The sequence below is a fragment of the Danio rerio genome, chromosome 10, assembly GCF_052040795.2.
Source record: "Danio rerio strain M-AB ecotype USA chromosome 10, GRCz13ab, whole genome shotgun sequence".
Classification (NCBI taxonomy): domain Eukaryota; kingdom Metazoa; phylum Chordata; class Actinopteri; order Cypriniformes; family Danionidae; genus Danio; species Danio rerio.
Genome location: NC_141030.1, coordinates 10,248,851 through 10,261,029, shown reverse-complemented (window position 1 = coordinate 10,261,029; position 12,179 = coordinate 10,248,851). Strand labels below are relative to the sequence as shown.

At 36.7% G+C, this 12,179-nt stretch overlaps 1 protein-coding gene across 12 annotated transcripts in view; it reads left to right on the top strand.

The window, feature by feature from the left end:
- Nucleotides 1–12,179, top strand: part of strbp (spermatid perinuclear RNA binding protein) — a 195,103-nt gene that overhangs the window by 91,269 nt on the left and 91,655 nt on the right. For all 12 annotated transcript variants that reach the window (XM_087270222.1, XM_087270220.1, XM_087270223.1 and 9 more), the window contains exon 3: nucleotides 8,295–8,430. In XM_087270222.1, the coding sequence (XP_087126348.1) occupies nucleotides 8,428–8,430 (3 nt within the window). In that variant the 5' untranslated portion in view covers nucleotides 8,295–8,427. The remainder of the gene's footprint in view (nucleotides 1–8,294; nucleotides 8,431–12,179) is intronic.

Sequence of the window (12,179 nt, the reverse complement as noted above, 5' to 3'; positions counted from 1 at the left end):
GTATGCCTGTTCATACAGGTATATATTGTAGTACATAAAAACACTAAATCTGAACCTATAGACGTTTTTGAGGATGTAAACAATAACAATGGTCCTAAAGTATTTCCTGATTTACTTTTTTAATTTCCATAGCTTCTGAGAATCTAAAAAAGTCAAAATATTGATAAATAATCCCATGGCAGGTGTTTTAATGTAAAGCTTTCATTGAGTTGCCTCTTGTTACAGTTATGAAATAGTTTGACAACCAGTAGGAAATATTTATGGGCCAAAGACATCACTGCATTGAAATGGTCTATAGTGTTCAAAAAACTAGTTTAATTTGAATACGATGTATTGATTTCACTTCAACTGTTTTTTTATTTTTTTTATTTTATCAATAAGGTTCTTGAGGTAGCCTGTATTTTAAATAGTAACAACTGACATTTAGCTGTGACTGTATTCACAATATGGCGCAAACTTCTTGTTGCAATTATTGATGTTAAGCTATAAAATGGACTAGGGCTGCATAATTTATAGTTTTAGCATTGATATCTCAATGTGTACATCTGCAATTGTCACATTGCAAGATATGCAATGTTGGGTCTGGATTATAGTTGACCAGGGGCTAAATAATTTATTTAATTACTGTATTTATACTGAATTTATATAATTAATGCAAAAAAAAAGAAGGTTCTTCTTTCTAGTCCAAATATGCACATTTTAAAGCAAAAACAAGATGTTTTTACTCCACTGGCAGATACTTTTGTTTGTTTTAAGGAAAAAACTCTTAATTTTGCCTTATTTCTTCTGAGGTTGAAACCAAAACAATATTTTTGCTCCAAGACTAGAAAGAGTAAGAAAAGCAATTTTTGCTAGTGATTATTCAATTTCTGTACCTAAATACTGTTGCACTCCCCAGAAAACTGTCAAATAGAGCTATTCAAACTCTCAAAAATCATGTAAAAAATAAAAGATCGCAATATCAGATTTTTCCAATATCGTGCAGCCCTAAAACAGACAGTGGCGCAGTTTATTTACATGTGGCATTTGATGATCAGCCGAGTGATGTGACGTTTAAATGCTGGTCAGTTTGTTCTGTCAGGACTAATGATCTCTCTGAAAGGTCTCGTAGGTGGTATATTTCCAGCAGATTGTGACTCTGATAACGAGGCAGCAACAGCAGGGACGTGAGCGAGCAGACTGTGAATGTCTCTGTGTGGACACACTCCGCTGAACATTATAACAGAAGATCTGCAGGGCCGCATTTGAGCGTAATTGCGCTGTTGGCAGCAGCGTGGGGTTCCTCATGAGATACAGTTGTTCATCTCTTAAAAGGATGTCAAACTAGAGGTTTTGTGCATAAAGGGACTATGGAGATAAGCTGTGCCTTATTGGACAACACTTGTTCTTCCTGTTCAACGTTATCGCAGTTAAAGATTATTGGATAATGTGTACATTTAGTAAGAATGTTTTATCTAATATGCCAATACCAGAATATCCTGGATTGTGGGCTTCTTCCAAATGGCACATTTGATTTGGATTTGGGCTTGCGGTTTGTGCTTACAAGTGCCCAATTTATCATTTCAGGCATTCAGTATGGTGCCCACTTTTTGTACAGAGGCTTTTTACAGAGATTCATTGGTGCAAATGTTCCAGTGGACTGTAAAGTCATTTTTTTTCTATGCAATACGATAGAGCTGTGAACCTACACTAGTCTCACGGTTCGGTTCGGTTACGATTATCATGCCATCGATTCGGTTCAATTCGATATTTCGGTGCATCACAGTGCATTGACAGTGCTGTTCATACACAGTTTTATATTTTCTTCACAGTAGCAGTTCTTGTATTAAAATGTATGAATATATTTATATTTATATATTATTTGTAATACAATTTTGTCATTTAATACAAACAGTCAGATATATAAACTGTAACTTTAAACAAAATGAGCATTTAGCAAATAACATAAACAAATATAAATATCCAGCGCAATTTTTGATCCTTGTCTAGTTCTCTTACACCTCTTTGATTGGTCACACCTTCAACAAAAACGGTTGCGATTGGCTCTTGCCCGCTGCGCTCTTCACAGATGAGTGACACTGAGCGGCAGGCAGCAGCGGCGATCTCACAGCTGATGTCTGATAGACACGGTGGAGAAAACTCTGCAGACACGCACTCGTTTCTTTATCCAGAAGTAACGCTGTAAAACAGCCGAGAGGAGAGGAAAAGCCACGCCAGCAGGTCAATGGGCCACTGTGTGTGTGTGTAAGAGAGAGAGAGAGAAATGGAGTAATTTCATTCTCTCGATCTCAGTAAACTAGGGGCTTTTGTTGTATATGTCAGTGAAAGATTGATCCAGCAAACACACACAGTGAAACTGTGCACAGTTTATGAGTTTTAAGTAGTTAGAGCGTTGTTAATATCGCCTTCCTCGCGACAGCGCATATGAGGTAAATGACGTCAGTAATAACCGGTTATGATTATTACTGAACCGATACCGAATTGTCCGCGTCTGCATCACGATGCACCGAAGAAACGATTAATTTTAACACCCCTACAATACGGTACGGCACAGCTTCCACTGCTGTTTACTACCGTTTTGGTATTATTGCCTCAACTTCCTGAAAACATTTTTTGATTTCAGTTCATCCTATCCTCTAGCTGGATTCGCTCCCTGACCACCAACAATAGGAACACCTATTTGGTTTAAAGTAAATTTGTCTTTAGTTGTTGTATTGGTGTAGAGGTCTGCATTCTCACAGGAGCCGTAGGACCCAACCATATTTATTGCGGTGTGGGAATACATTTCCGAATAAAATACCATAGCGCACGGTAACTCTGGTGTAATTTGAATGGCAGAGAGAGATAGAGAACGCATCTGCTATGGTGCTGTGTGTCACTTGTTATAGGCTTTCTGGACTCTGTAGCAAATAGAAGGGTATTTTTTGGGAGGCATGTTTAATCAATATACATTTCATGGTTTCCGGTACATTCATTCTTTCATGGAGGGGCGCCACACCAAAATTCTTCCCGCCACGGCTACATTACAGCATCTCATTCAAAACATTCAGTCGTGTTTTTTTAATAGCGTGTTATAATCACACCAAAATGTATTAAAAGGTAAGTGAATTATAACAGCGCAAACTTTTCTTTAACTGTAGTAGTGCTGTGCGTTATTTGTTTAAACCTTTTTAGGTTACTTGCTGACTGACTGAAAGGTGCGTGATGCGTGAGTACAGCAAACACGACATAGCTTTCAGTTAAGATGAACAAAGATTCCGTAGTTATACTTTAAAGATAAAGGTCTAGGGCTCTGCATACAATGACTTTATCTTGCTGGAGTTTATGGCCGTTTTACTTTACTTCAGGATGCATCAATGCTGCTGTAGGTCTATTGGAGACATTCATAAATATTCCTTGCAAATCTAATAAATGTTGGAGACATACTCCTTACAAAAAATGCACTAAATCGCACTTCAACAGTGTTTATTTGAGGGCGCGCAAAAAAATGCACTTGAGCAGCATATGTTTGAGGGTGTGCAAGAAATTTTGTGCATGAACAGAGGAAATCCACGCACATGCAAAGAGATTTGCATGCTCGTATTACATGAATGCGATTTCGACTTGTAATGCTGCCCTCACGACATTTGTCTTTGAAATAACGCCATAGGTAGTTGGAAGATCTGTGTAAAAAAAAGGCCTGCCGCCACAGCTGGAGAAAAAACACTGCATTTTACATTATTCCTTGGCCCAATGTGTACATGCTATGTGTATAGAAATAATGCTGATATGATATATGAAACGCAATCGGTTAGTTGGCAGATATATTGATTTAAATGTTTGTAAATCTGACTTTGAAAGAGTCAGTGCCTCACCAGCCACAAAACTCACAGCACGTCACGCGACATTCATGTCTCATCACAAAAAGTCAAACAAAACAGACATTTAGCCCACAATCCTTGCACAACCTACACTTTTATCTGTAATCTCTCTCTTTTGATAGTACCAATTTTTACCATGAGATTTTGTAAACCAGATCTAAGTTTGACGGGAACAGTCGTGTGCGGAATAAAACCTGTCTCGTGCAGATCTTTATATTGGTGTCTATTGTTGTTGTTTAATGCTAATTTATCCTTTTTGATTTTGGTATTTGTTTCTGTTGTTTTAATTTATTGTTTTTTGTTTTTTTTTGATAATGATTTGATTACATTTGTTATTCCATTTATTAAACCCAAGGAAGAATTGCTACATTAGTAGTGGCTAATAGGGATCTAAATTAACACATACATTTATCTAGACCTGAGATTGGAAACTCGGTCCTCAAGGGCCAGTGTCCCTGCAGAGTTTTGCTCTAACAATAATCAAACATACTTGAACATGCTAATCAGTGTCTTCAAGTTCACTATATGAATGTATAGGCAGGTCTGTTTGATTACGGGTTGGAACTAAACTTTGCAGGACACCGTCCCCCCCAGCACCAAGTTTAGACCTTTTCTTCTGTCCAATTTTTTTTTTTCTCTTGGTGGTATAAAATGGTTTAGTAGTGTGAATAAACATTACAACAGTGGCTGCTTCTGACTATTTGAATATTACAAGTTTGGAGTGCAATGATGCTAGTGGTGACTATTGTCTTGGACCAATCAGTTATCAGCGTTGTGTATATGTATATTTATTGGTAATGTTAAGTATTGTTTGGTACACTGCAAAAAATATCCATAAATTAGCAGTTTTTTGTATTTTGTGATTCATGTTTTATTTTTATTTTTCCCTATTTATTTATGCTTTTGAATTGCATTACGAGGCAACTTTTAACCTTGAACCATATAAAAAAGGTCACTTTTATTAGCATTTTAAAAGTTTCAAGTGATATTATCTGGCTTGGTGTTTCATATTACGGTACAACAACCTTGTAATAAATTGCCAGTACATTTTCTGCTATTTTATAGATTTATTTCTCTATATATTATTTCTTATACATTAGATTATTTCAAACTACTATAATGTCAATAAAAGTCACTTTAAATTTTCAACATCAAAAGCCAACAGAGCAGAGATCCGGGTCTTATAATGCAATTCATATCCGTTAATAATCAGAAAACACTTGTGAAACACAAAATATGGAAACTTTTAATTAACAGATCATATTTACAGTGTATTTTACAGTGTAAAGCCGCCTAAATTGTGCCTTAGACAGCACCTTAAGACAGTCAGAATCAAACTCATCAAACAAGTCATCTCAAAAAACTATTTACTGGGCATCCTCTAATTAAACTTATCAAACAAACAAAACAACATGTTGAAGACCATTTTAAAACAAGTCTCAATAGCATAGAAACACTCAACCACACATAATATAACAGAAACCACACGGTTAAAGCCAATTCTGACTGCTCCGACAGATGCCAATAGACTCAGACAATCAACAGATTACAGCATGTCACTTGCCAGCAGTGCTGGATAGATTACTTTGAAATTTAAATCCATTGTCATTAAATGTACTGTAATCTGACTGTTTTTGCTTACTTTTAGATTTCTTTCTACCTTGTTTAAAACATTGATTGTTTTGTAATACTCATAAGCAAAAAAAAAAAAAAAAAGATGTCAGGGGATATTAAACACCCTATTATTCAAATGTTTTGTCTGATTACATCCAATTTTGTTCATGGAAAACAAATGTTCTGCTTTATTGCTTTACATGTTTTGGGATTTATTATGATTATTTCACATTTTTGGCCTGAAATCTTTTTTTGAGAGTACATCTGTTCAGCCCTAATGCCATAATCCAGAGAATGAAATTATATTCCGGGGATATAGCATTACTACACAGAAGACATTTGGCCAGCTAAGAAGGGATTAAGTGAGGTAAAATTTGACAGTTCAATGCGTGATCCACAAATTATATGATTATTTGCCTGTATTTCTCTGGGTGTGTGCTTTATGCATTCAGATGCCTTTCACTTATAATCATGTTTAACATAAGCAGAGAAAGCACTTTGTGAGATAAGCCTCATAAATGGGCCCGGATAAGTGTGCTATAAAACAAGGACACATGCAAACACTTCCCTGTGAAATAAGCAAAACAATGAGCCGCATCTTAGTTGTGCAGCAGCACCCAGATCATGAAATATGTATAACGTCCATATACTGCATTGCTCATTTTCAAACAAAAGAGTCACTGATACCTCCTGAGGGAAGTGTGGGGGGTGAGGGTTTGTGATGCCACTTGATTTTCAGTGCAGTTTATTCATCTTAAAATAATGCTAGAAGTATGTATATTCTGCCGTACTATTTTATTTTGATAAACAGTGCATCCGGAAAGTATTCACAGCGCTTTACTTTTCCCATATTTTTTTTTGTTTTTTTTTGTTACAGCCTTATTCCAAAATGGATTAAATTCATTTATTTCCTCAGAATTCTACACACAATACCCCATAATGACAATGTGAAAAAGATTTTTTGAAATTGTTGCAAATTTATTTAAAAAACAAACAAACTTAAAAGTCACATGTACATCAGTATTTACAGCCTTTGCTTAATATTTTGTTGATGTACCTTTGGCAACAATTACAGCCTCAAGTCTTTTTGTTTATGATGTCACAAGCTTGACACACCTGTCTTTGGGAATTTTTGCCCATTATTAGCTCTATCAGGTTGGATGGAAAGTGACTGTGTACAGCCATTTTCACATCTCTCCAGAGATGTTCAGTTGGATTTAGGTCTGGGCTCTAGGCTGGGCCACTCAAGGACATTCACCAAGTTGTTGTGAAGCCACTCCATTGATATTTTGGCGGTGTGCTTTAGGTCATTGTCCTGCTGGAAAATGAACCGTCGCCCCAGTCTAAGCTCAATAGCACTCTGAAGCAGGTTTTCATTCATGATGTCTCTGTACATTGCTGCATTCATCTTTCCCTCTATCCTGACTAGTCCTCCAGTTCTTGTTGCTGAAAAACATTCCCATAGCATGATGCTGCCACCACCATGCTTCTCTGTAGGGATGGTATTAGCCTGGCGATGAGCGGTGCCTGGTTTTCTCCAAAGGTAAAGGCTGGCATTCTCTCCAAAGAGTTCAAGAGCTCTGGTATTCCTTTTGGCAAATTCCAGGTGAGGAGTGGCTTCGGTCTGGCCACTCTACCATACAGGCCTGATTGGTGGATTGCTGCACAGATAGTTGTCCTTCTGTAAGTTTGACTATCGGTTTATTGATCACCTCCGAGACCACTCGGCTTGGATGGCTGGCCAGCTCTAGGAAGAGTCCTCTTGGTTTCAAACATCTTTCATTTACAGATGATGGAGGCCACTGTGCTCATTGGAACTTTCAGAGTGGCAGAAATTCCCCAGCTTTGTGCCTTGAGACAATCTTGTCTCAGAGGTATACAGACAATTCCTTTGACCCCATGCTTGGTTTGTGCTTTGACATGCACTGTCAAACCTGCAACCTTATATAGACAGGTGTATGCCTTTTCAAATCATGTCCAATCAACAGAATTTAACACAGGTGATCTTCAATTAAGTTGCTAAAATATCTCTTAAAATTGATCAATGAAAACAGAATCTACCTGAGCTCAATGTAGAGCTTTACAGCAAAGGCTGTGAATACTGATGTACATGTGATTTTTCAGGTTTTTATTTTTAATAAATTTGCAACAATCTCAAAAGATCTTTCATATTGTCATTATGGGGTAGTGTGTGTAGAATTTTGAGGAAATAAATGAATTTAGTTCATTTTGGAATAAGGCTGTCACATAAATAGATGTGGAAAAAGTGAAACACTATGAATGCTTTCCGGATGCACTGTATGTTTTAAATCTAAACATAAATAAACATTTTCTCAAATTTATGCATGCATGTTTGTACTTCTATATACATAATAAATATATTAATAAAGAAACATACTTATTGTAGTTGCATTAATACACATTTGAAGACATTTGGCCAGATAAGAAGGGATTGAGTGAGGTAAAATTTGACAGTTTAATGCTTGATCCACAAATAATATGGTTATTTGCCTGTATCTGTGTGTGTGTTTTGCATTCAGATGACTTTCACTTATAATCACGTTCAATATAGGCCTAATTAATTAATTGCCATACATATTTTGCTTAGCGCTAGTTAAAAGTTGCTATTATTATTATTTTTTATTATAATATTATTATTATATTTTGTATTATATATATATATATATATATTTTGTAAACATTGTTTTGTGTTATGTATATTTTGTATATTCTGTTTTTGCTATAAATTGCTTTAAAGATATATTAAAGTATGCCTGCTGATAATGCTGTAATGACCATTGTTCTCTGTCTGCTTTGCAGGTTTGGTGCAGTAGGGCGCAGCGGGGGGGCAGAGAGGCGAGCGCATGAGGAGAGGGTGTCCCGAGACCCCCGTCTCCACCGCGCGCACACACACCTTAACGGACACACCACGACTAGCAACCCTCCAGCCGCCATGGTAAAAACACTCATCTTCTGTTTGTGTGTGGCCGACTAAATACCTCCGCACAAGGTTGACGTCTAAATTACGAAATCTCCCCTTACATGTGTTTCCGTCCCAACCGTTGTAATCTAAAACAAGCCGAGATGTGATGGAGAAAATGTGATGGGAGAGAAAGAGAGAAAAGAGGGAGGGGTGTGGGGGGGGGGGGATCAGCATTTGATTAATGGCCCTCACCTCCGGCTTGTGGGAGCAGGGTCTCATGGGAGTGCAGGGCTGTGCTGTTTGAATTATTAAAGTCTGAGAGTTGTGGGGGGAGGTTCATAAATAACCCAACGTAATGAGCGCCCTGCTAGCGTGAGCTCTAATGCTAACCCAGCTTTGCCAGGGTGACCTTGGATATGCACACGCAAGCGCACATGTACACTTTTCACTTCTCTCAGCTTTTTGTGTCTTCTGCGTCTGAATCTCTATTGATTTATTGTGCATGTAAAGAGGTGACCTTCCTGGTTTCACTTGACTTCCTGTCAAATAGTGGCCAAAGTGGTAAAGGCCACATTTAGAGGTATACAGAAAAAACAGACACTTGGGCTGTGTGTCAGCTTGACCACATACGCTATAGTGAAGAAATGGACTTTCACGGAGGAAAACAATGCAAGTAGTCTTTTATTATGCAATGAATGGCTGTCTGAAAGCTGAATTCAGAGAATTGTGTTTCTGTCTTAGCGGAAAGATTTATTTTTGTTGATCAATATAAAGGGCATTTCTAGCTGTTTTTATGATGTCACTGCTGATTAGGAATCTCTTTTAAAGTCCTCATCCAGAAGAAAGCAGACATTGTGTGCTTACTGTACCATACAATGGATAAAAAATTGCTGCAAAATTAATAATAATAACAGGGCTCAAAATTAACTTTCTGACTTGGTAGAACCGGTGCTCCCAACCTGAAATATTTAGGAGCACCAGAAAAAAATTAGGAGCATCCACCAAAAATGAATGATATATTTGACAAGTTGTATATTAAGGGATTTATTGTATTTGAAAACAACATCAATTGGGACTAACAAAACCCAGAAACAACTATCTAACTAATGCTGTGATGACTTAATGTTTGTGCAATAATTCCAAAATGAATGTTGAATAATTATAAAATATTAATGATGACAATGATGACAATAATACTAATAATGAATTATATTTCTCATCATCATGCTGCCTTGAATGTGCTTTAACGTAAGTTATCTGCTATATAAAGTCCTACTGTTACTTTATGAAAAATAAATTGATGGTTTACATCAAACACAAATGAAGCATTGTAGTAAGAAATATTTATTTTGTACTATTGTTTTTATACGCATGTCAATTTAATAAATACTATTTCTGCTACAAAAGCTGCAAAGCAGTCATCAGTAATTAAATAGAAAAATAATATACACCTCAAGAAAGAACGAACGAAAGAAAGGAAGAAAAGTCTCACTTTTAAAAGGTTTGGTTTCGGTTAGTGTCGTTTTAATGCTCAGCCTCGTTATGCGCTGAATTACATTTTTCTGTGTTTACGGAAAGGCATGCGAGTCAGCCGCCCCAATATGAGGGGGGCAGAGCAGGATTCTCCCGATGCCCACCGGCGCAATACTGTTCTTTGTTATAACCCGCATCAGTTTAAACTCAGTAAAGGCAAGCTTCTTTGGCGATGGTGTTTTAGCGGACATTTGCGCTGTTGCAGCCTGATCTCACGAGGAAACGTATGAAAAAGTTATGAATTGCTGTGAGATTGTGTTGGCTGAACACGCAGTGAATGCAACGCATCGAGATTCAGTGTACTTTTTACTCTTCAGCCGTTTGCATTCCCCGCGGTCACAAAAACTCCCTCCCTGTCATCTGACAGCGGAAAGTCTTGAGTGATTGACAGCTAATATGAACCAATATAGCGGCAGGGAAGAGCGATTTTTACCACGTTTTTAGAAAAAAAACAAAAACAGGTCGCACTACAACCATAATATGCAGTCGCACGAATGCTCCCAATATATATTATGAGGTCGCATAGCTTAAATTTCGGGCGCATATGCGACTAAAATGGTCGCAATTTCGAGCCCTGAATAATAATAATTCCTTTAATTTATATATCGCTTTTATATTGCGCATCCACCACCAGTGTTCAGCATCCATGTCGATGACACGATGACAGTCATATTGCACACCACACCAGCTGATTGGTGGACAGGAGACGATGTAGCCAATTATGATATGGGGATGGTTAGGAGGCCATTATGAACAGAGGCCAGTGGGCAAATTTGGCCAGGATGCTGTCGTTAAATCCCATCTCTTTTCGAAAAACATTCTCCACCATCTAAAAGAGTCCCCATCAATATACTGGGGCGTTAGGACCCACACAGACTGTAGGTTGAGCACCCCCTGCTGGTCTTACTAACACCACTTCCGGCAGCAACATAGCTTTCCCAAGTGGTCTCCCGTCCAGGTTCTGACCAGGTACAGCCCTGCTTAGCTTTAGTGGGCAATCATTTGAGTTGCAGAGAGCTAGGAAAATTAAATTAAGATAATTTTATTATCACTTTCGGTACAAAGCTGTTTATATTTGTTAACAACATTTTAAGCAAATGTTATAAAAAATAGTTATTAACAAGGAGGAATTACATGTAAGAAGAGCTACTACAAATGAATTAAATTTAATTCAGCTTCTTTAAATTCCAGCTTCCAATTGTCCACTGTAATATTAAAATGTGGCAAGACTTTTCTACTTGTGTAATTTGCTAAATAAGGTCTAATTTTTATTAAACCTGATAAACGTAACATAAAAATGTGAAAAAAAGATAAATCATTATTAAAAATAATTATATTATACATTTTACACTAACTAATGCCATTTTAAAATTGTAGTTTAGCGCAGATAAAATGATAGTTTTAAATATTTTCAGCTTTTTAAATTGTCATTTGAAAATCTTTATTTTAAAAATTTGACATCAAATTAAGGCCCCTTTCGTAAATCCCCCAAATCTTTGACTTTATTAATAAGTTGTTTGAGTCAATTTAGACATGTAAGGATGAAGACCTTGAAGCTCATGGTATTTATACACAGTATTATTGCTTCTTCCACTGCACCATGACTTTATATTCTATACTGTATATTAAGTGACAAGACTTTTGTCTAAGCAAAGTCAGACCTCACTGTCCTAATTCATTCCTGCGGCTGCCGTCACATCATCCATGTGGATGCTGCACACTGGTGGTGGTGTGGAGAGATCCCCCTCATGATTGTGAAGCACACGATAAATGTGCTATATAAATACACATTACATTGCATTTTTATTTTATTTTGGTAAAACAAGCGTAATCTAGAGGCCTTCGCCTTTCATATAAGCCCCTTCTGTTACCAAATGACCAACTAGAAGTCATGTTAAGATTTATTGTTTCTAAAACTTTTATAGACTTTTGTCAGGTAGTGTATATTATATAAATAAATTATATTAAAACACAAACTAAAGATAGATTTAGATTTAGATTAAAAAAAAAAAAAAAAATATATATATATATATATATATATATATATATATATATATATATATATATATATTGATGATTGCACTTTAAGCAAAAAGGTTTTTTTTTCATACATTTTTAAAGTGGCTTTCTTTAGGTCTCTGTTCTGAGGCCACATGAGATTTACACACACCGGGTATGAGATAGCTACTCACGCACTCTGTCACAGTCTGTTTGTGTCAGTCTCACAAACACACACGCACACACAAACA